The sequence below is a fragment of the Porites lutea genome, chromosome 11, assembly GCF_958299795.1.
Source record: "Porites lutea chromosome 11, jaPorLute2.1, whole genome shotgun sequence".
NCBI lineage: Eukaryota > Metazoa > Cnidaria > Anthozoa > Scleractinia > Poritidae > Porites > Porites lutea.
Window position 1 is genome coordinate 6444850 of NC_133211.1, and position 25171 is coordinate 6470020.

Consider the following 25171-nt stretch of genomic DNA (forward strand, 5'->3'; position numbering starts at 1 on the left):
AATGGCGGCTCGGTAGCTCGAGGTAAGATGTCGTCTTCCTGTATCATTCTTTTTCCTGTTTACTTGAAACGTAGAATTTATTTACGTTTCCTTTTAAATTTGTTTGTCATAAATAAACTTTGATTGTTGAGCCAAAATTTTCTTGTTAGAAAACACTGAGTTCACAAAACGACTTCTTCTACGTGAATACACGGGAGTTGTAAACAATCCATTGATCACAAAACTCAGCTACAGTAAATTGAAAAACGCCGTATTGAATCCTTCCAAGTCTTTTCTTGCCTCAAAAAAAGTCAGCCCTAGGATTTTGTCGACTTTTAAACGATCGTTCTCTAAAAAAATGGGAAAAACACCGAGCTCACACATTATCCACTTGCTAGGAGGTGAATATTGTTGAATAGTCTGAGATCGCGAACCAATCAGATTGCTTAAATCACCAAGATCACTGAGTGTGTATAACTAATATCAGATGTTTTGGTCCAATAACTTTCACTCTGTTTATGGAAGCAGGTTGTGCACATGCTATTAAATTTCCCAGGAGTACCCCTGGCCATGGGACCCACTCATTGACTCGATTACTGATGGGTTAATGTACACTGTAACCAACAGGTTGACATGACTATACAGCTGTACACTGTACATGTATAATTTGCATTGAATTCATTATCTTAAACTGTTCATTAATCACTGAATAATGCATTGTTGCAGGCAAAGGAGTTTGTAAAACTTTGTATGGAAAATGATGTGTATGATTTTGACACTGCTCATGGGTAAGTATAAATTATGTCATTGATCTCTAATAAGAGCCACCTGTTTAACTTACAGGGAGATTATTTTTCTTGTAGAGTAATTTAAAAGTTTCAGACAAGTAAACTTTTGTTATCTTGTTAACCCCTAAACCACGACTTGGTAAGATTAAAAAAATGGGGCTCCATTAAAAAAATGTACCTCGTGCAACCACCTCCTTTTTGGACGGGATGTTTTGGCATGGAACTGCCCTTCATTTGTCGCTCTAACTTTTAAATCTGGATGAAATTCTGTGGTGTTTCTCTTGAAATTAAACTTCTTTCATGGCATTCCATACGTGCATGTAGTATATGTACTTAAAAAAAATATTTTACTGTATGTAGGATTTTACAGAAGTAAGTTAACATTTTTCATTTTTAGGTTTTACTACTATGTACATGTATGAAAAGCGTAAGCCCCTGTTTTCAAAAGGGCTTATTACCAGTAATGGAAAGAAGGCTTAGTCTAGACATACATGTAAACTGGGGTGAGGTGCATCACAGGTAATACAGTTGAACCTCTCTACAATAGCCACCTTGGGGACAGAAGAAAGTGGCCATTGTAAAGAGTTGGCTGTTGTAGAGAGGTTTTAAACAAGAGTCAATGTACCGATTTTTCGTCTGCGGGGACGGAAAATTGACCCTTGTTGAGAGGTGGCCATAGTAGAGAGGTGGCTGTTAGTGGAGGTTTGACTGCACTGGCAATCCATTAATTTTTTCTATTCATGGAAATAATATTTATTTTGATAAATGCCTTATTAGTTTTATATATATCCCCCTTGCAGGTATAAGGTAAAGATATTAATAGGGAAGTGACATCCTTACTTCTCCTCTTTATTAGGATCTGATTATTTTGCTTTTCTTACAATATTCAACTTTATTCACTGTTACAGATATAATGAAGGAAAGAGTGAAGAAATTATGGGAGATATTGACAGCCTTAATGAATCTAAGGTATTTTGAAGTAACCTGCTTGAACTACATGCACAGTAATTTCAAAGAACTGGGAAATACTTCCCTGCTAGTTGAGCCTCTGATTGCAGCGTGCTGGAAACAAGTGAATAAAGTAAAATGAATGGTAATGTCTTTTTAATAACATTATAATGTACTTTTTTTTCCTTCAACCAGGTTTTCATTGCTACAAAAGCAAATCCTTGGGGAGGAAAAGGTGTGTTCCTAAAATTTAAATCATTAATTTTCTTAATGTGACTACTTCTATTATTTCTTACACGACAGATACTTACTGTAAAGAACCCATTCACCTCTGGAAATTTTGCTGGAAAATGCGTTTTGAAGTTAGTAGTTAGCAGTTTTCTGGTCACTGTCGTGCTATATATAAAGAGCTAAAACTTACCTTAAAGCCATTTATGGGTTGTACACTTCGTGACCTTCTGATCTAGATGCAAAATATTACCTGTAGCTTGCAAAGTTCGGACTTGCACAGAAAGCAAAATTTCACTCTCTCCTCCCCTCTTTTTTCGCTTTTTTAGCCTCATTTTTTTCTTTTGCCGGATATTTAGTAGGCTTCATTTTGGTGGGAAAAGTTTTTAGGAAAGCTTTTAGGAACAAGATTTTCAAGGAGACTTTGTTGCATGTTTGTTTTTTTTGCCATTTTCTTGGGTGTCATTGACTGAATTGTACTCATTCTGGTATGGTTTGAAAGATTTCTTCACTCTGCACAAGTCAGCGGACAAAGTTGTCCTTGACCATTAAAACTGATGATGTCACAAGCTGTAAAAGGGAGGGGGATCTGCATGGGTGGTTATGGGTAGCCCAGGGATGAGTGGGTTAAGGTGCCATAAATATCCTAGCTGTCACCAAGTACCAGGGGGCTGGAGAATTCTCCTGTCTACTGTGAGCATGACCGAGGGCTACTTTCATAGGAATTAAATACCTACATGTAGAAGGAAAAAAGAACTTTTTAGCTGTTAACTCCCTGCCCACTATACTTGCATACTGGCAACTTGAAATCTTAGTGACAGCCCTGGCTGTTGACTGTAAAGGTGGGCTCTAAACTGTGTTCTGGGATTTTGAATTTTTGGATAAAAAATTATTACAGAATCCATCCATTTTTTTGATTTTCTATGCCTTTTCTTTATTTTTGCTGTATAACCTTGATGCACATTATTAATTTTACACTGCACTCCAAAATGATATTCTATCGTTTTTTTTATGATTGTGTGATTCCAGAAAATATCCATAACCCTCCCACGGATGGTTCTTCCGATTAGACCCCCCCACCCCCTCGGAATTTCTGTTCCAGCGGGGTCATGTATAACCCCCCAACCCCCGAGGAATTTCCTATTTTCCTTTTCATGGTCTTAATTTGCCATATTAGAGATAATCGACCGTGTACCGCTTAAAATTAACTGTTCTCATCTTAAAACACATTTTTTTATAATCTTTGACCTATTTGCAATCTTTTACAAGGCAATATGTATTTCTTACGCAGGTAGAGCACGCTTGATAGACTATGAGCGGTCTCTCTTTTTTATTAGTCCTTCCAGCAAAACGTGCGAGGCACGAGAACAGAGATTAATAAGTTTATGTCATCTCAAGAAAACATTTAGAACATAACTTTATATTTGAATAAATATCATTCATTGAAATAAAACTATGTGAACATTTTCAAATTTCAAAACGAACCTACCATACCTAAAGACAAAGTCAGAAACAAAGTTGAAGTCTGGTACTGTAATTAAGTTTCAGTATGTACACGTCTTGTCTAAGACAGTTTCATCTCAAATGCAACATTTACAGCATAACTTCAAAGTTAACCATTGATTTAACATTAAACTATGTGAAGATATTCGAATTTCAAAACGGATCTACTAAAAAACTAACTTACAATAAAGTTTATCGTTAAATGTTCGGCCTCGGGTCCTAAAGTCACCACAAAGTCAATCTCTCGATGTTTGTAATTAAGTTTAACTTTGAATGAATTACACTTGCAGTTGAACAAATTTCAGGAATTACAAAAAAACCTATTTGGGTTATAAAAGAACAAAATAGGCAAACATTCATTTTGCATCCCATATTTGCATCGATTCATGTTCAGAAATGAACATCGGTGAAATATGATCTATTTCGTTGCCTAGCACGTGATCGAAAGTCTCCTCCACAGAAGGAACAGATAGTTATTATTTTCGGGAAAAGTTGATTTGGCGAGAAGTCTGTCGGACAAACAGCTTGCCTTCAACGGTACTCTATTAGAAGTCAATAATAAAATACAGCAAAGGTCTCATTTGGGTCGTCACGCAACGCTTTGTCGCGACGAGCTGACTGAATGTCTACAGAAATTTGCATAAAGTTGTTTACACAAAGCTCGAGAAATATATCGCCGAGTTAGACGACGTTTGCACTCGATTAGCCTAAGTTTTTGTCAGACTATCTGCAGTCGAGTCCACAATCTAGATACATGTTCGACATAAAGAAATTATTATTAATTGAAACGTTAAAATTCATTCCCGGAGAAGTAAGAGACCTGTTGAGAATTACACCGAGAATTGCGATCGATTTGCCCGAAGGACGATATTTTCATATTTAAAGACTTTGTCAGTCAAGGTCAAACGTTGGACGGACCGACCTTTAGCTGTTTAGAATCAACCGTTAGATCGTAAGAGCAATCCGTTAGAGCGTTAGAACAAGTCGTTAGAGCGTGTGGACAAATCGTTACAGCGGAGATGATAGCGAACTCCCAGCAAAGAAGACGAAGTTTGAGACAAACATCTTGAAGTTTTTTTTCTCGAAAGGGCATCTACTTCTAATTTTTGTTGTGCTAGAGATCAAAATAATCCACATATACTTAAGTATGTCTCGTATGATCGATCGTGTCTTTTACAACCCTGTGGAAAATTATTCTCGTGGGCACCCCCTGTACCCCTCGGAAATTTCTACCCTTTAGCCCCCCCACCCCCTAGGAATTTCCATTGACCATCCGTGGGGGGGGGGGGGGGGGTATGGATATTTCCTGGAATCACACATTCTCTATATTCTCTTTTTACTTTTGTCAATCATAATCATGTTTCTTTCATCCTTTTGTCTTAAATTGTATCGGTTCATTCCATTTTTCCAAAAATGTTTTGCCTTTTTTGACAGCAGTTTGTTTTTCAAATAACTTCTATCCTCATATTCCTTCACTTTTTTTTTGTATTTTTTTTATCTATTTTACACTTAATTATTTGTGTCCTTTACCTCCTATTTCAGTTTTAATTTTATGACCAGGTGTATTGTATGAGTTCCTCCATCTAAAAATTCATTCATTTGATCATTTTATTGTTCGTTTGTTTAATCGTCAAAGGTTTGAAATGTGACAGTGTGAAGAAACAGTTGAATGAATCTCTCAAAAGATTGAAGAAAGACAGTGTGGACTTATTTTACCTCCATGCTCCAGACCACAATACACCCATTGAAGAAACTCTTGAAGCTGTCAATCATCTGCATAAAGGTTTTTAGATGCAAATGTACTCTAAGATGTAAATCTATTGAACCACCGAAAAAGAAAACAAAACCTAATATCAACCAAGAATGAGGAACTTTATTAAAAATTAAAGGGGTGTCTGGAATAAGCCCTGAGGGACTTCTGATTAAATGCTAAATTCTTCCTCAAGTTTACCTCATTTTATGCATGTGAATCAAGAAGAAAATTTATCATCAGATCAGAGTTCATCTGATCCACAAAATGAAGGTCTTGCCTAATTTTTTCTAGGGAAAAGGCAGCTCCAGTCCTCCTCAGTTATTGTAGGATTTAGTAGTTGTGGCTCTCGGGAGCAATGTATGTATGGTATAACAACCCATTCTGCCAATATTGGTACTCTAATAATGGATAACCATACTGCAGTTACTTCTTATTTTGTTTTCAACATGTATGTACATCTGCATATGTAGACTTCTTGTTACCAACATGGAATATTGTTGTTTTGTTTCCAAAAAATGTGCATATAATGAACATACAGTATTAACCAAATTAATTTTGTTTTGAGAGAATGAAAGATGGTAAATTGTGTTGGGGGCTCAGGGTTTTTTTTGTCCCACGCTCATGACATGCTGATTAATTCATTTTCACCTTATTGTTTTTTTTTTTTTCAGAGGGAAAATTTAAATCCTTTGGCCTTTCTAATTACACTGCTTGGCAAGTAGTAAGTGTGCTTTTTAATACCTCATTTTGTTGGTGAAATGGAAGGCAATTATTTTCCTTAGTTCAAATGTCATGAAAAGATGATTTTTCATTCCACAGCTGTGGATTCAGTAACAGTCAAACCTTAATATAATGTAATAAGTAATTGAATGAATGATAAATTGCGATTCAGAGGTGCGTGTAGCACTTTTATGTAGTGGTGGTTGTTAATCTACCATTCAGAATCAAATTGGGGAAACTGGAGCACCGTAACCAGAGAAACACGTCTCGGAGCAATGGGGAAAACCAAAGCAACGGATATAAGTGGAATGACATTCTTAGCCTCAGTGTAGTCTTAAGTGTCAGGCATCTATTCACCCCAACCCCCAACCCCATAACGGGCAACCAGGCAAGACTACTACTAAGCCCCAGCAATAGTGAAATATAAAGAGGACCCAGATCTTATCTACATTTACAAAATATCTAAGATAGTACACATGTTCTGATTGGTTAAAAACCTATTATTGTGCCGGTAAACTCATAGAAAACTTTAAGTTATTTAATGAAAGCAATAGACCACACTTTCTATGGGTTTATCAGCATGATAACACACTTGTGATGTTGGGAGAACACTCAAAACGCCTTTGGCTCGTGATTTACAAGCTTTTCTCATGTTCTCCCAACATCCGGCGTGGGTTATCATGCCTGTAAACCAACAGAAAGCGTGCTTTATTGCTTAAGTATCCCCGTTTCAACGATCAACTTTTCCATTCCATTTGACTCTCTAATATTTAGGTTCCAATACTTAAATAACTTGCTAGTGCAGGTTTGACTGGATTTTGTGCTTTCTTTTAGGCAGAAATTTATTATCTGTGCAAGATGAATGGTTATCCATTACCAACTGTCTACCAGGGAATGTATAATTCTGTTACAAGGTAAGCATTCAGTTTGCTGGCATCCTGATGGTTAAAGCTGTGGTTACACGGGGCAGCTTTACCAAGGTTGATATGAAGTCTGTCAATGTTATCTGGGGAAGATTCCCCCAGGTGAATTTTCATGGTAAAGTGACTGAGCACAGTACAGGGGCACCCAACGATAATATAGCTCACAACCACTTAAACATAGCATTAATGAACGTATTTTAGTATTTAAACGGTAGGTATAGGCATATTTTCATCTCCTAAAAATTTTTCATCTGTTCGGATTTCCTAGCAGAGGTCTAATGATCCGAAAATTATAGGGATCAAAACTTACCTTTTCGAAAATTTCAGCCAGGAAAAAGGCTCCCGAAAATTCTAGGTGACCTTTTTAAGGTAAAAGTCCGCTAAATATGGGCGATTATACCATTTTTTATGTGTTCGAAACTAGGAGAGGCAGGCAAGCAAGAAATTTGACAACAAATGTTCCGAAAATTCTAGATCTCAAATCGTCTTCCGAACAGATATTTTCCGAAAATTGACGTTGGGTGCCCCTGACAGTAGAAAATGATGTTACTCACCCTTGGAGCTTAAATGGTTAATACAACCACCCAGCTGAGACCAAACTTTCATGGCCTAATTTCTTTTTAGAGATATCGAAAAAGAACTCTTTCCGTGTCTGAGGAGATTTGGAATGGCCTTCTATGCATACAACCCAGTGAGTATAAGTAATCTCTGGTCGCTGTGTGATGCAGATTTGGGTGCAACAAAAGGCAGTCGTATAATATAATGCAGAAAATTCAAAGCAACGTAAAATAGGAATAACAAACGATAGATGGTGAGGGGACGCAGTATCTGCAGTTTGCAGCATATGTTTAATCCATCCGTGTATTCCGTTCCCCGTCCTGTGAAGTGGGTATGTTGCCAAGGGTTATGCACAGTGTAAGTTTACTCTAGGGGACAAAAATGGAGACCTAAAATACCTTTCCTATATACAGCAACATCTCAGTCTGTTGTAGGGTTTGCTTTTTCGGGATGATCCGGATAAGTGGCAATGATCATGATGCGTCAAAGAAATTGATGAATCCTTGTATGGAGTGGGTTCATTGGTTCCTTTGATGCATCATAATCTGAGTGATCTCGGATCACTGATCCTCTTCTAGATCATCCCAGAGAACGCACCTTTAAAATCTTGTTTAGTGCAATGAAAGAAATAGTATTACATGCTCCTTTGTTACTTGGCGAAAAATTGGGAATCATTTTGGGACATCTTAGCTACATATCTTGGACAAAGAGGCCAAAAACCATACCATGCCCAGGAAGCCGCACTTCTCCCTATAAGCCATTTAAGTAAGCGCTTCGGGGTTCACCACTTAAACTGATAAGGCTGTGTAACGTTTGACTTGGGTTAAAAAAAAAACAACACTAAATCCTTCTTCTTTACACTTTAGATGTACTTGTGTGTACTTTTAGAAGAACGTTCTTGCATTCTGCTTCTAAGAACGAACCTCTCGCTCTTATGGATACATATCTCCCCCCCGCGGGTTGCACGATCTAGTTCTTGAGATTGTTCCAGTTGAGAGTCAATGAGAGCCATTTTCGCAGCGTTTCACTGATTACCTGTAACTAGTGGTGGTATATTTATGTTTCGTAGCTCGCTGGAGGAATCTTAACGGGTAAACATCGATACGAAGACAAAGAAACGGGAACCATTCAACATGGGCGTTATGCTGGAACTGGACCATGGGCTGACTTGTAAGTGGAATTGATGTGGTAATACCGGGTTCACTTAAAGGCTTGGAATGATCATAAGGAACAAATAGTGCTGTTTAACTTAAAACTTTGACTTGAACGTCAAAACCATAGGATCATGTCCACAGTTTTTAAAGTAAAGATGGCAAATTATCTCACCATAACTCGGTCTATGAGTAGCAAGAGGGTTTCAATAAGACGCTAATTTTTATAACAATTGCTGGGAAAGAGGTATATATTTAGGTCAATAAGATCTCTTGTTTCTTGTTAAAAGCTTGGAAAAGCTTGATTTTCTTACGTAATCTGATCTTCTGTTGTTAATGACGAACGTGTCTTTAAATTGGAACCATTAACCAATATCTTCTGACTTGCATTAGGGAACCTGCTTAGTCAGACACAAGAACAAGATAGCAGTTCCTACTTCACAGTTACATGTATAAGGTTCAACTACATGAAGATTTATCAAACACATTCACCTATAGCGTGCCCTTTTCATTTCTAGATACGTCGCGCGCTTTTGGAAAAAGCCATTGTTTGGTCTACTTGACAAACTCAAAGGAACGATGAATAGTATCTACGGTGAAGGAAAAGTGAGCTTGATTGACGCTTCCCTTCGCTGGATGTATCATCACTCAAAATTGGATGGTGCATGTGGAGGTATAGCAAGTGATTTCAAAAGGGTCCTCATACATGGACAGTCCAACCTTCGATAAGCACACTATTGAGGCAGACATTTCCTTCATAAGCTTTAGATTTTAGTAGAATACCATCATAAATTGTGATTTCGAGTTTTTATTGTCATTTTTGCTTTTATAAATTGGAAATAGTTTGTAAATAGTTCCTGAAAAACCTCACGAGGATGTTACTATTAAAGTTATTATTATTATTATTATTATTATTATTATTATTATTGTTATTATTATTATTATTATTATTATTATTATTATTATTATTATTATTATTACCAAGCAAGCGGACCAGTCAAAATGAGTAGATTTAATAGTCGCTTACGGGAAGTGGTCTCTTATGAGAATCGAGCAAAAGGGGGTCTGTTCTCTTGTATCTCTTGTATACAGTTTCCAGGTTACTTATACGTGCAGTTCTATGTTGTCACTTTGTATATTCTGAATGGTGTAGTACATACAGCGGTCAAAGAAACCATACCATTCGCTAAGTTTTCGCTTACAAGAGGTTAAATCAGTACCATTGAACACTGTAAAATTGTTAGGCCAAAAAGTGGTCGCGGTCGGTCATGAGAGGTGCTTGTTTACGAGAGGTTCTAAGTATAGAGCTTTGACAGGGAAAATAAAGGGTGTTTTGAAATGATAGGTGTGGTCACTTGAGGTAGTCACATATTGAGGTTCGACTGTTTGTCATTTCTTTTTCTCCTCATGAAAGATAAGTTTCTTTTCGGGCGAAGGGACGCGACAACCGGAAATACGTCATCGTTTAGTTCCTCTGCTTTGGTTTGCGACTCATCATCGGACTCTTTAGTCTAGTTTCCACTAGATCGAGAGCGATGGAGTCCCAGTGGAGTTTGAAATGCTGTTATCACGAGATCATAACGCTCTCTGATTCTGATTAGGCCTCCAACTCCGTCGGTTGTAAAACCAGATTTACCAACTTTTAACGGAATCGTGTGGAAGAGTAAATGCGGTCGTAGCATGTTCTTTGCTCACAGCTAGCAACGACAATGCTATGCCATACCTCAATGTTTTAGAAACTCTTACACTGGAAAACATTTACAAATTTAAAGTAGTCTTTTTCACACATACAACGCAACAAACGTCCCTACGTGTACGATTTTTAAAGGAACCCTTACCCTAGCCTCTAAGGTTCATAGTTACAACACCAGATTTGTATCCAACCTTAATTTTCATCGGCCAAAGATAAGCAATAATTATGGAGCTGCCACTTTTGCTTTTGTTGGATCCGCTGAAAAAAAAAAGCTCCCCTCTAATAGCTTCTTTAGGCAATACAAAATGTACCTTTTAAATACCCAATGAGTAATTTGATTTCTCTATTCACACTACCAATAATCATTTTTATTGTTTTTATATATCGTAAATACGACTTTATGCACTTTTAATTTTCCTTTCTCCGCTATCCGTTACGTGTAGTTTTATGTAAATGTCTACGTCAGTGAGTTGCATGTGGCAGTGACCAACTCGAACGCCTAAGCTCCTTTGGTCACTGCGCACATTTCACCTTTGATGATTTATGCAATTTTTTTTATTTTATTTTTTTTCTTACTTTTGTAACGTGTTGTTATTTTTGTAGTACCTCTTGGAATAGTGCAAAAGAATAAAGAATCTGAATCTGTATGAACTCTTTTTTTGTGTATTTTTTAGACGCTGTTATAATCGGAGCTTCATCTGTCAAACAATTGAAAGAGAACTTACAGAGTACAAAGAACGGTCCTTTACATGAAGGTATTTATGCTGTTGAGTTCAGTTTTACTAAAGGAAGCGATAGGGGAGGAAAATAGTGAGTTGTGCGCTATTGTTTAGAAGTCACTGCCGACTTCATCAGGTGGGGGGGGGGGGGGGGGAAGGGGATATGCGAAACCATACATTACGGCATCTCTGATAGCACGGTCGTTTCCAAGGCTGTCAATATTATGAACGAGATAAAAGACGTTTCCTCTTCGAAACCTCTACAACACTATATTGTCTTGATTTGATCAGGTTGTGTGGACCTTCGTCACTTTTTCTTTGTGGTCTAAGATATGTAACTCATGTATCATTCGCGCGCAGTGCAGTTTAGTAAGCCATTTCAATGCTCTTTTTCTGCAGATGTTGTCAAATTGTTTGATGAGGCTTGGGGCGAAATTGAAGGCGACTGCCCTTTGTATTTCCGTTGATTTGGCTGTCGAAGGCTCATTGGGTATATCAAACAAGTTTGAGTTTGCGATGCCTTGAAAATATACAGTAATAACTTAAGGATGCCCTTTGTACGCGTGAAGGTGGAACGACTGATCCGAAATAATTATAGTGGGAGAAAAGTAATGGAAGTGAATTTAACGCCTATGCTCAGGACATGTGTTTAACATTTAAAACCTAAGTTGGAGCACTTAATTACCACGGGATACAGTTCAATCCCTTTACCCTGCGAACTTCAGTTGAACTGAATAAAGTAAAGAGGGGGATTTTCATAAAAAACAAATATTGCTACTGCTTTTAGTTGTTTGTTGAAATTGCGTGATCAATTGAGCAAGGAATATCGCATATTTCTTTCGTGATAGATCTATTGAATATGTAGTAACAGGATGATGAATTCTGATCGAATTAGATGATATTATCAGCAACGATGATCCTTTAGGAACGTTTACTTTTAAACCTCTAAGCTCCATTTTAATTTTGTGCAAGTGAACATTGGTGTTAGAAATTGTTTTATGATCTGGTCGATTCTTGTTGTTTGTGTTGTTTAGTGAAACGGTGGTCGTTATTATAATTTTCATACAGGTACATTGTTTAACTATTGATAACATTGTCAGATATGTTATGCTCACAGATCGTTCGACAATGAATGATAGCTTAATTTGCGAAACGAATTAAAATTAAGTCTTGACAATGATACATGACTTCCTAACCCCGATGTAAATTTTATAAAATTTCACTATTCCCCATATTGTACCATAGTTTTAAAGATGTATTATTCTTAACCGTGGGAAGAGCATGTCTTATATAATAATAACCACCACTGTTCACAATCATCATTAGCTCACCTCCCATTTTACACTCTTGTTTGCACTCCCTCCCCTAACAGTCGTTCCAGGAAAAATTGAAGACATTGCTTACGCAAACTTTTTGGGCGACAGACAAGGAGTTTTATGGGATATGTGCAATTTGTGAATTTATATATATATATAACGTGACTTGAAACTCTAATTCGCCTGACAACAAATGTTATTACATAGATGAAATTCTAAATATCGCTACCAACCAGATGTTTTAAGTGATGTAAACTGCCCATTTTTTAAACTTATGCTGCCAGGAATATTCAGGATATCATATAAATCTATGACAACTGAATATATTGAACGTCCTCGTTTTGTTGTCCTTTTGGTTTAAAAATTTGCATGCCTAGTGTAGAAGAAATATTTCGAGTCATATTAACATGCATTAGTTGTAGAAGAAATTGTTCGACTCTTGCTGTTGTGTAAATCTTTGATTAGTCATTTCGTTGTAGCGTGGGGAAAAAACCTTCCAACTAATTATCAAATAGGAATGTTCCTACGTGATAATTTTTTGATCGGCTTCGTGCCCATCTTTTCGTCCTCTTCTAACCCTCAGCAATTCTATGCCCCCAAACGGTCTCAATTCCACCCATTTTGCTCATTATTCAACTAGTTTTGCTAATATCATTGGAAAGGTCCCAACAGTTTGACCTCCACTGTAATTGTGTTCAGTGTACCTTCACTTATTACGTTTTTTGTGACACTGCTGGTGTAGTAAGACACCAGGAGAGAATGCCAGAATAAGGATATACAACAGGATATTTTTACAAAGGTGACATTTAATAACAGCTGTAAAATGTAATTCGTTAGTGTTATTTCTCATTTAAATGAAGCAATCCTATAAAGGTTTCAATTTCAAAAGCCTTAATTTGCGCATGAAAACTAAATCCTTTAGAATTCTAATAGTTTAAAGTCAAGTGTTACCATGATATAAATGGCCAACACCGCGCTATAACTTGCTAACTATTTTAGCACTAATGGTTGTCAAATTCATATGAAGTTATGCTTAGAGAAAAACAAGTCAGTGGTACATATAATCAGTCATATTTGACTATTCAAAAATCTGCATTAGTAACAGTACTGAAACAGTAAATGGTGAAATATTGCTTCTATTGAATACTGAAAATCGTTCAAAAAGGTAGCATTCGAAACAACATGTCCGGTCCTTTTGTGTTCTTACTGTTCGTAAAATAGCAATCCTATGCCCCAAGTACAACTGCTTGTCAGTTTTGGTCTTCGAAAAGACTGAAGTCTAGTAGCTCGCAATAGTTCGCGGGCTGACGTTCCACGGCCTCGATGTTCTCTTCGACGATCATCTCATCACGCGGTACTGATGCGTTCTCAACTTCCCTACAGGGAGTCTTCAGGGTATCTTCTATAGGTATTCCCAGTTTCTCTGGCTCTTGTTGTGAAGTTTCCAGCCACTCAGGGAAATAGTCTTGTTTGATGACTTTCGTTACCGCAATCTCTTCATTGCATTCATCGCAATCTTCTTTCTTTTCCATTTTCGCGGCTATATTCTCAATGCTGTCGTCCACCGTGCTTGGATTCTGACGTCGCTTTTTTAACTAGAAGACCTTTTATTCACTTCATGTGCTAATTTACCATTGTAGATCACGTGGTCTTCTCTGGAGATTTGGGTGTTGATTACGTGAGTCCTGCTGACTCATTTTGCGGAGGAGGCGTTAGAGCGGTTTTCATTTGAGTGTCGAAAAGTAATTGGTTTTGCACTTTCTACACGATGCGATTGGCTTAAAAGATTCGCGCCACCTTTTCATCCAATCAGAAGTAAAACCAAAGCCAATTGTGACGCGCTCGCATGCATTTTCCCGCGCTTTGCGTCAGCCACATGTAATTACTTCGAGTTTTGATTGGTTCAATGTATTGTCTGTGTCCTATGTGATTGGCCAGAGTAATTACTTTGGTTTTGGTTTTACGACACTCAAACGAAAACCACTCTAATGTTCATCTTGATATCAAGCCATCACGTTATTGGGATTCCAACTAACCGGGCTGGGTTGTCTTGTAATCACAAAGTGGAGTCTTGCTGCGTTTAATTAACGTGCTACTATCTTGGCAAAGCGAGCCAACCCGGTTTATGTAATTAGCTCCTTGACCTCTCTCAACGATGGAAGTAAAAGGTGGATTCGCATTTAAATTTGACCAATTTCAAAAGGCCTCTAAAATGGGCAAGGATAGCCCGAAGCCAGTAAGATGTATTGTGTGCGCATGTGTGTATTTTTTGGTGCCTTCTAAAATGATGATCAATATTAATGATATCAAACAAAAGTGAAACAAACAGTCTCAACGCGATATTAAGATTGTTTGTTTGCCTTTTTTGTGTTTTCACCATATACTGAAAATTGTTACAATAACCATCTGAGATCAGGCCGAATTTTAGTCGCTCTCATACATTCTTTCTTAGGTGGGCGCGCTTTTAAGACATGGACAAGAATTGGGGGAGTGGTAGTGGAGGGGCGCGCCCCCCCTGTCTACTCAGTCGCTTTGAGCGCGTATCTATGAACCGAAAGTAAAGTCGGTAAAGTGGTAGAAGAAAGGAGGGGTGGGGATGGTGGGGTATTTTTGTCCCGCAACTCTCTGCCGGGGTCCACCCCTGGTAGCATACGAATCTATTCCCGCAACACGACGTGTAAACCTTTCATCTTAATATTTGAGACTTCTGCGAAGTTGTTCCACAGAAGTATTCTTCTCCCCAAGGTGTATGTTAGTATAATTTAGAAGTGATTCTCTACGCGTAGCGCGATCAATATACATCGATGTGATAAATGTACAGTCGGTGTGGTGTCGAAGATTTTACCAATATTATTGTGAAAATGTAAATGAAAGTGCTGTCTCTTTTGAAGGCAGAATTCTTGATAGAAAACTAACTTACAATAACAATAGCACGGGCAACCACAAACTTTATTGATTAAAATAATGTTAGATTTACAAGTTGCTAGTTAGTGTTTACATTAACTCAAGAATTTGCTTTAAACCTTAGCTTCAAGGTGCTGGCTGGCTCCAAAATCATATTTAAGCCTCGGATTATTTGGCCTCTGGATTGGTAAATATTGGCGACTAGCCATTCACCCCTAGGCAACTAATTTGAAATAGTCGCAGCAACTTTGTTATGACACGAAGGGGGCGAGTGTATGTTATGTCTTGCCTCTACCTTATGGTGCGTCTACCTCGAAAAAAAAGCGAAGGAAACGTTCGGGACAGCTTAGTGTCTCAAGTTCTTTATTCTTACATTCCCCACTTATTAATGATCAAATGGCAAATATTACTCTATAACTGTACCTTATAAGTCTTTAATCAAAATGATCGGGTACGTGTATCTCACGGACCACAGGCGGACGTTCCTTAGCCTCGATCTCCTCCTCTTCAACAAGCACTTCATCCTTTGGGACTGGTTCGTCTGTCTCCAATTGCTTTGTTGGAGTCTCAAGAATATCTTCGATAGCGACTCCTGTTTTCTCTTGTTCTGGTTGTACAATTTCCAACCAATCGGGGAAATACTCTTGTCGCATACCAATCGTTGCCACGATCTCTTCTTCGCATTCATCAAGGTCTCCTTTCTTCATTTCTCTCTCATCTTGTTCAGGCGATTCTGAGCGCTTTTCTTTTTTCTCGTCTATTCTATCAGCCTCCTTCTCAACGCTGATATCGGAATGGTTGGCATGTTCGGAGCCCCACCCTGTACTATCTTGGTTCATCTTGGCAGTTTATTCCTTTCTTGAAACCCTTTATAACCAAACTATGTCAAAAATTCAGACTCCAGTAAACAATATCAGCACCAATGAAACGCGCAATAACTGCGGAATGCAGAAGCTTCCGCAACGTCGCGGAAGAAGTACCGTTTTTTTTTTCAATGTTAGCTGTCTCGCGCTTTTTAGTAACCGTCAATGCGCTTTGTACACTGCTCTGATGTTAAGAGCTCATGCAAACCCACGCGACACGACCGTCAAGTTATGTGATTAGCTGTACATCCCTTAAAATGTCGTCTTTTATTTATGATCTCTTGATTTTGGTCGTTTTAGACAGAATAATCTTGCTTCATGGTTTAGTTTCGGTATTTCTTAATGACATTTTCTATACTGCTTCGCTGTCTCATTGCTTAGACTTTTTCGACAATGTTAACTGAAACAGTTGTATAATAAACTTAGAATTTAAACTTGTTTAGATAGTCGGTTAGCAGGGCTTCCTAACGAAGATTATTATCACCAGCAATAATGTTTGAAAAGCATTCCAAATTCTAAAGTCCATGGTTTTTATTTGCAAGGAAGTTATTAAGCCAAACCCACGCTTATTCTGCCACGGAAAAACTATTCCAACGGCTAACACCACGATTTAGTGAACAAGCCAAGATTATCTAAAGCTACGGCAGCAAAAACGTACCACAACAGAACGAGTTGAATGGCGGTGTTGCTCGTTTAACCACCCAAGATTCAAACCTGTCTCGCAACAAATCAGGTTGTTGCAAGTTGCGTGAATACTGACTTCTGATTGGATAAAATTTCTCATACACGGGAGTTACGTCACTCGCTGCAAAACAAGTTCGCTTTGTGCCGGTAAAACGCGAAACACGTATAGATTTGGTTGCAAAAAGTAGAAGTATTCTCTACTTTCTGCAACAACGTTTTTATAACCTGCAACAACCTGAATTATGGCTAGTCAGGCTTGAACGTGGCTAAAAAAAAAAAACGCGCAACATAGCCTTCAACTCTATTTGCACAATGCTGCAAAACAAGTTGCATGTTTCCTTCGCCCGTTTTACCGTACCTTTCCAGAACTCTTTTTTCTAGCTTTTTCCAGACGTTCAGAGTGCGAAGTCAGCCTCATACCTACAGGTGAAAATTACAAACCTTTTGTGGGCAGCACTATAAACAAATAATAGCATGATTTGTACGCGATATTTGGCATAAATACCACTTGTGATATTTCAAAATTGTCTCAACTTTCACTCGCCTAACGGCTCGTGAAACTACGTTTAACAATTTCGAAATACATCACTCGTGGTATTTATGCCAAATATCACTACAAATCTTGCTATTACCTATACATATCTCTTTCCTTCGTACCCAGTATCTGAACGGCTGGAACAGACTTCCTCAGTTATTGCCTTCCTAACTTTGGGTGGATGCTAATAGTACCTTCTTTAACAAAACTGTTTCGCAAGTTAAGGTCTCGTTCTTCAACGGAATTAACCGGACAAATCACTCCACCATTCAAGAACATAAGAGCCCTGCAGGGGCCCGTTTCACGAAAGTCCCGATAACTTTTCGGGCCCGAGAACCTGTCTTATGTTTGCCGTGTTTGCATTTCAATAATCAATAATTTTGAAAATAATTACAATGAAATTATCAGTGAACGAAGGAAAATTGACCGGTTTGTGAGCTAGGAACTTTGCTACTGTTCAGCTGGTCTTGATTTCAAAATTTGCCTTCAGACCCGAAAAGTTATCGGTCTTTTGGAGAAAAGGGCCCCAGTACTCCATGTTCCTCCCCCCTCCATACCTATTCCCCAGCCGGCTTTAACCTTTTCAGTCGTTTTTAAGTTTCCTAGTCCCTGTACGGCGTTTTCCCAGTCCCTATAGGTCAATTCATTTCGGTGAGGTATCCGAGGCGAACGGGTGGGAAACGCCCTCACATTTTCGCTTGGACCACGTGACCCGAAACGCTTTGGCCGCGCGGAATAATGCATCCTCGGAGACCCAGGGGCAGATAGTGGGGACGAGGGAAAGTCTAAACGGGCGGAAAAATGTGGCGCGAAGAAAAGTAAAGAACGGCGAGAAGAGCCCCTGGGGACAATGTCTTACCAGACAAGTTCCAAACGGTCGCCGCCGCTCTGGCTTCTGACTGGTGCCAGAAAAACACAAGTTTTCTGGCGCCAATCAGAAGCCAGAACGGCGGCGACCGTTTGGAACTGGTCTGGTAAGACACTGTCCCCAGGGGCTCTTCTCGCCGTTCTTTACTTTTCTTCGTTCCATATATATTTTTCCGCCCGTTTAGACTTTCCCTCGCCCCCTTTATCTGCCCCTGGGTCTCCGAGGATGGGAAAAATGAGGCCTATGGACTACCCTTTTCTTCCAGTTCTTTTGTTAAATATCAACCTATTAGGGTATCAGGGGACTGTGAAGTCGTCCCTGTCTCTCGTTAAGTTTTTGTAGCCCTATTTTACAAAGGGGTTCAGAAAACGTAAAAAAATTAAATCAGGCCTTATCCACAGCCACTGCATTTTAAATTAGAATTTCGGAGGGCTTTATTAGCCATTGCGAAGTTTAAACAGGGTAGCAGTGCGATTTTAAAAACTTAAAAATCTGAACAGGTTTCCTTTTTTTTTTTCAACTTTTGCCGAAGGGCACACAAAATAATCATCGCGGTGTCTAGCTCTTCTTTGCGTCGATGACGTCAACAAGTCCAACACGTACGGCAAAATGTTTATTGGTGTGCAGTTGCGCACCGTCTTGAAACTGTTCCGTAAGAAGGGGAAGACGCCAAAAAAAAATTCCAGTAATTTTAACTCGCCCCTTTATTATAAAGCATTCTTTAAGTGATTTCACTAAACACAACCCATTGTTATCAAAGTTAAATACTTGAGCAGGTTTTCTGTTTCTCCCAGAACGTTATTCCTAACCTTAAAATATTTTTAATACCCCAATCAGGTCTCCTTAATGCCGATTTAGACGGCACGATTTTTGCTTACGACTATCGCGCGCGATTAGCATACGTCTTGACTTTCGCGACAGATCGTGTCGTGTAAATTAGACACACTACATTCGTTTGACAAATGTGGATGTCGTAAGTGAAGTTGTGCGCGTGTGGATAGTCGAAAGTCATAACGTATGTTAGTCGCGCATGATATTCGTAAACAAAAATCGTGCCGTCCAAATCGGCAAAAAGAAAGAGAGCAAGGAGAGAGTGATTCTGCTGCGATATGAAGGCAACTGAATATTGACACTCTTCTGATAGAAAAACAACTATGAACACAATCTAACAGTGGTTAAAAAAGATAGAGTACGAAATAGCGTTAACGTATATTCTCAAACTTAGGCCATTACTGAGTTGCCTTAAGCCTCTGTTTCAAAGCGAGGCTAAGTGCGAAGCCATTGATATGAAAATGATGTTTAATTGTCCTCCAAAAAAAGCTCATCAGTTTTCAGATCAACAAAGGTTTTGTACTTAGCCTCGTTTTGAAAAAGAGAGTTTTTGGAACTCGGAAATGGCCTGTCGAAATAGCCATGGAAGGCGTGACAGCACATTTGAATATAAGAAAAATTGATCGTCCGCGGTTCAGTATTAGAGGATACGTCGTGTACTTAATGGAATACCTTTAGTATAATTTCATGCCGTTGTAAGGGTTGTTATTCCCACCAGAATAATATTTGTTTAAGAGTATCGTTTAAAAATTATCGAATAATATGGGTGCTTGTATGCGTACTTCATAGCATTTTCTTTCTTTTTCACATTATTTTTGCTGTTTTGGAAGCGTGCGCGCAAAATATTTAGTCATTGTATCTGTCAGCTTAGTCCTTGGTGTTCTCGGCTCGGTCACGCCTGGACTCCACCTTGTGCTGTGACGTCATCGAAAAAGAAGCGCCTAGTTCCCTCATTTCCCAGACTTCGTTCAGACAACGGCGCAAGGGAGAACGCCTAGGGACTAAGTTTTGTATGTGTAGTTACTCAATGCCTCTGGGGTAGCTATTCTTTACGATCTATTGAAGTCCAAAGGAACTAAAATCTGGTGCTTCGGAGAAAACCTGTGGTTGGCGTTCCACCGCTTCGATTTTCTCCTCGAAGAACGATTCATCTACAGGAGCCGATTCCTGCTGCACTTGTAGTGTGGGAATCTCCAGAAGGTCTTCGATAGGGACCCCCACTTTTTCTGGCTCAGGTTTTGGAGTTTCCAGCGCCTTCGGGAAACGCGCTTTTCTTGTGACCTCCATAACAACAATCTCTTCTTCAAACTCATCGTATTCTTCTTCCTCTTCCTCTTCCTCTTCCTCGTCTTCGTCGTCATCATCAGCTTCTTTGTCAGCCAGAGGCGGTGTTGATTGGACTTCTGTTTTCTCTGATCCTTTGATTTCGTCTTTTTTCTTCTCGTTTTCTCTGACGATATTCTCAAGGCTAAGAATTGAAATATCCGGCTTGTCCCGTGTTGCCACTTCCGGGCGGATCTTGCTCTCGTTGGCTTTCTCGTCCGGTTCTTTCATTTGTGATTTATGACCACCGGGATATTTCAATTGAACACTTATGTCCGATAGTTCTGGATTTTTACGTTTTTCCTCGGGCGACTTACTTTCTTCCATCCACTCGGGCACATCAAATTTGGATTTATCTTTCCTGACAACCCAAATCGGCTGTTCGCCGTCACCTCTGGAAGACGTCGTAGAGTGTTCGACAACACTTCGGTTCTCGGGTCCCCCAATCGTCTTGGTCACTACAGTCCTCTTGTATACTGAACTATAGCTATTGCCTTCGGTCTTACCTCCTGGAGACCCTGTTGTGATGGTGGTAGTGTAACCTTTATTCTCAACCGTCTTGACGTCGTGTTTGGGAAATGCCTCTCCTTTGACTTCAAAGTTAATCAAGCGCTCCTCTCTTGCTTTGGGTGTAGTATCAAAATCTAAAAATACATCTCTTTCTTGGAGTTTTCTAGGCTGAAACACGCTGTTTTTGTCTTGGTCATTACCTCCTACAGTGATCTCTGTGGTTTCGGTCTTGACGTTGTTGGTTCCATCCCCGCTTGAACCACTTCTTGTAGAAACCGTGATGGTAATCGTTTTCTTCCCAATCCGACGAACCCGTCGACCATTTTCGTCAACGTACTCCACCACTTCGGATCCGTCATCTTCCGAGTTTTCTTTGGTCATTTCCAAAATGTCCCTCGTGCGATTTTTCGGTGAATCTTCGTCTTCTTCGTTGTGATTCGTTTCAGGAGTGTCATCGTCTTTTTTCACCGTTTCCTCGTTTTCTTTGATCGCGTCTTCCGGCTGCTCGTCTGGTTTAAGCAACCTTACGTTTTCCTCAGTGTGGTTTGGGGATTTTTCATCGTCATAGGAAACCTTTACCCTTGCTTTTTCGTCCGGCTCGCCTCGTAAACAACAAGGACAACAACATCTTAGGATGGCTGAGGAACGTAACAAGAAAAAATGTCATTAAATATATGTGGCTCTTTCTAATGTTTTTTTTTGGGGGGGGATGGGGTGGGGGGACTATCTATTACAGTCAACTCTCTCTAAGATGGACGATAAGGTGGACACCTTCGGGACTCTCTCTTAACGGACACCTCGGTGAAACGGACACCTAGAGTTGGACCCTGCCTTTCTTAATCCCCTTTATTTGACTCTTTATATGACGGTCCCAAAGGTGTCTGTAAAGGAGAGAGTTGACTGTAATATCCATCTCACAGAGAGAAGAATAAAGGGAGTAGAGAGTTGTCAGGGACCAACTCCGGGTGTCTGTTTTACCGAGGTGTCCGTTGAGAGAGAGTCGATTGTAGTCTTCTGTATGGACAAAGCGGTCAACGAATGGCGCGTCACGCAAAAGCCTGGATACTCAAGCGTCTTCTATCGCAAAACGAAGAACCCTTGGAACCGAAAATTTGTCGTAAATATAGGTATTCAGGTGCTGTAATACCTCATGAAAGAAGAAATTCAGAAGTATCGATAGTTCCTTAGTTTGAATTTTGATGACGTCATGTGAAAACCCCCAATTAGCTTCCTCATAATAACTGCACTCTTCGAATAAGCGCTCTTTTCAAAACTTATTCAGCTAATCTTCCATAGCGTTGTACGATCATTATGCCAATGTAGAAACCAAAATGTGAAAATACCGAGATAAACATGTACAAGAAACAAAAGTCTAAAATCTAAAAATACCAAGATAAATTTATGGAGCATAAAAGTATAAATACGTGTACTAAAATACAGATAAAAATCATAGGCGTCATTAAAAACTTGGTTGCATACCGAAAGATACGTTGTAGCCAAATGTCGGTTGTGAGGTACTGGTTTTTTCTCGCGTACGACGAAGAGCGGCGAAGACTTGACCGGAACCGGAAACCGCGCTTGAAAAGCCTCTGGCACCCAGGGTAGTTGTGAGGTCGAAATCCTGAAGAATGAAATAAGGGCCACTCCCCCCTCCGCGATTTAGCGTCAAAAAATTAAGATAGTTCGGAATTTAGAATAGTTTAAAACCTCCGAAGAAATGAAACAGTAAAAATTGAGCAAACTCTAGACGTCTCTTTTGGACATAAACATGCATTCCGCCAATAGTCTTGCTTCAGATATGTTCCCGTCCGCAAAAATTAAATGATCCGTTTCTAAGAAGGTCAAACTGCGGAATAATGTCAATTTAAGCAAGTTTGGACAAGGTTCAAATAACGGATCGAAAACAATAGGTATTATTATAATCGGAGCGTAAGGAAGAAAATATAAATTAATTAAACTCGAAAGTTGGGAAGTTGTACTATTTGTCGCACTTTTGATGATGTCAAGTTTGTTGGATTTTAGTTGATCGTGTCTCTATACACAGTATGCAAATGACTGAGCTTTTTTGAGTGAGTCCACTGACGTGCATTGTCTGATATGCGAAGGTTGAAGGAATGCAGTCTCTTTGAGTAAATTAAGCTCTAGTTAAAGTTGGTAGAGGACACTGAATATATGCTTTTGCTTAAAGCTTTTGGAGAAAGATGAAAATCCTGCTTGATATACTTGCAGCGTAAAGCAATTGCTCACTGGGGAAGCGTGCTTTAGGCATGGAAACTTATAAACAAAGTTGTATTCGGTACTGAATTATACCCGCGTGACCAGCTGATACGCCCATTACGGTGAATTAGCTGATCAATGTTAAGCATACACATCGTTTGTTTATACATAAATGCCGAACCATTAGTTTGTTTTGAAATAACTTGTTCTAATATGAATTTCAAACTCAACTCTAATATGCTCACCTAATGGGATCCCAAAACGATAAGCTGTCTTTTTCACAACATAACGCCACCATGCAGACATTTTGGTTGAATGTTAATTTTGGTGACGTCATGTGAAAATCCCTAATTAGCTCCCCCCATAATAACTGTACCCTTCGAATAAGTGCTCTCTTCGAAAAAGCACCCTAATAATAATTTAATAATTTTAAAAAATGAAACTTATTCAGCTGTATCCAGCTTACCTTCCATAGCGCTGTACAATAATTATGCCAGTGTAGAAACCAAAATGTAAAAATACCGAGATAATTTTACAGAGCTTAAAATTGTAAAAACATGTACAGGAAGTACCGTAAAATTCCGAAAATAAGCCCCGGGGCTTATATTTTTCAAAGGCCCTTTTTGAGGGGCTTATTTTGGAGGGGCTTATGTTCGGAAGGACTTATCTACGGAGGGAGATTTGAGTTTCAAAATCGATTGGGCTAGCCTTATAGTTGGAAGTAAATTTGTATTACTTTGTATTTGAGGGCAATTTTCCAAGTTCAACAAACCCCCAGCTTGTATTTGGAGGGGCGATTTAACGGAGGGTTTTTTGCGTTACCGGTTAGGTAGGCTTATACGTGGAGGGGCTTATTTTCGGAATTTTACGGTAAAAGTTAAAAGTCTAAAATCTAACAATACCAAGATAAATTTATGGGGCATAAAAATAGAAATAAGTTTATTGAAATACAGTTAAAATTCATAGGCTTCTTTGAAAACTTGGTTTCATACTGAAAGGTACGTTGTTGATTCCTGTTAAATGTTACAGTTTTTCTTTTCATTTGCAACCGAGCCAAATGTCGGTTTTGAGGTCGAAATCCTGAAGAATGAAATCTGGACCCTTAGCCCCTCCTCGAATTAGCGTCAAAAATTAAATAAACGCCCTGGGTGCTAATTCGAGTATCGAAGATAGTACCGAATTTAAAATAATTTAGAGTCTCCGAAAAAATGAAACAGTAAAAATTAAGCAAACTCTAGACTCTTTTGGACATAAACATGCATTCCGCCAATAGTCTTGCTTCAGAAATTTTCCTGTCCGCAAAAATTAAATGATCCGTTTCTAAGAAGGTCAAACTGATTTTGAATAATGTCAGTTTGAGAAAGTTTGGACACGTTTCAAATAACGGATCGAAAACAATAGGTCTTATTACAATCGAAACGCAAGGAAAAAAATCAATTAATTAAACTCGAAAGTTGGGAAGTTGTACTGTTTCTCGCACCTTTGATGTTTTGTCAAGTTTGTTGGATTTTAGGTGACTGTGTCTTCATACACTACATGCAAATGACTGAGCTTTCTTGAGTGAATCCACTAAATGCATTGTCTGATATGCGAAGGTCGAAGGAATGCAGAGTCTTTGAGTAAATTGAGCTCTAGCTAAAGTTGGTACAGGACACTAAATATATGCTTTTGCTTAAAGCTTTTTGAGAAAGATGAAAATCCTAGCTGATATACGTTCAGCGCGAAGCAAATCTGCTAACCGGGAAAGCGTGCTTTAGGCATGGAAACTTATAAACAAAGTTGTATTGCGGATTAACTGCACGAGTGTGCTTAAGCACATCTCTAAAAGACACGCAAACCCAGCTATGAACAAAATATGAATTTCTGTACTAAAAGACTGCCGGTAATCATGAGAGATGTATCAGAACGAAAACCTACCTTTCATGATTGTGAATCGCCGTTCCAGAGGAGTGTGACGAGTGCTACCGCTAGTTTGAAAAATGATCCGCGGAAATCCAGTGAAAGGGCAGGCGATGAATAGATTCCTTAAATAGATTGTTTATGAGGCTCTAATTTAAACCAGGTTATGCCTGTCTGATATTTCGTGATCTGACTATCACGTGGAAAGGTCCATTCCAAACGTCGCTTTCTCAATTTATGTACGTTTCTGAGGCGCGG

The 25171-nt window shown here is 39.0% G+C and overlaps 2 protein-coding genes across 3 annotated transcripts in view; one reads left to right on the forward strand and one right to left on the reverse strand.

Moving 5' to 3' along the window:
- LOC140952098 (aflatoxin B1 aldehyde reductase member 4-like) overlaps positions 1–11728 on the forward strand; it is a 14132-nt gene extending 2404 nt beyond the window's left edge. The window contains exons 3-13 of the mRNA XM_073401524.1: positions 706–767; positions 1676–1736; positions 1911–1950; positions 5083–5229; positions 5871–5920; positions 6754–6833; positions 7467–7533; positions 8470–8570; positions 9070–9224; positions 10919–10999; positions 11363–11728. Of these exons, the coding sequence (XP_073257625.1) occupies positions 706–767; positions 1676–1736; positions 1911–1950; positions 5083–5229; positions 5871–5920; positions 6754–6833; positions 7467–7533; positions 8470–8570; positions 9070–9224; positions 10919–10999; positions 11363–11430 (912 nt within the window). The 3' untranslated portion in view covers positions 11431–11728. The remainder of the gene's footprint in view (positions 1–705; positions 768–1675; positions 1737–1910; positions 1951–5082; positions 5230–5870; positions 5921–6753; positions 6834–7466; positions 7534–8469; positions 8571–9069; positions 9225–10918; positions 11000–11362) is intronic.
- Positions 11729–18819: 7091 nt separating this feature from the next.
- LOC140951810 (uncharacterized) lies at positions 18820–25171 on the reverse strand. Of its 2 annotated transcripts, none has more exons than XM_073401162.1 (2): positions 24932–25171; positions 18820–21435 (listed from the first exon to the last, which is right to left on the reverse strand). In XM_073401162.1, exons 1-2 carry the CDS (start codon positions 24936–24938, stop codon positions 20021–20023), a joined length of 1422 nt encoding a protein of 473 aa, XP_073257263.1. In that variant the 5' UTR covers positions 24939–25171; the 3' UTR covers positions 18820–20020. The 2 variants fall into 2 exon arrangements, with proteins under 2 accessions (XP_073257263.1, XP_073257262.1); XM_073401161.1 differs by lacking the exon at positions 24932–25171 and adding an exon at positions 23260–23355.

Excerpts from the sequence above, each read along its gene's own strand:
- LOC140951810 (XM_073401161.1), bottom strand. The coding sequence starts at position 23,320 with ATGTCTGCATGGTGGCGTTATGTTGTGAAAAAGACAGCTTATCGTTTT. Across the intron at positions 21,436-23,259 it reads TCGTTTTGGGATCCCATTAG|CCATCCTAAGATGTTGTTGT; the intron begins GTGAGCATATTA and ends TACGTTCCTCAG.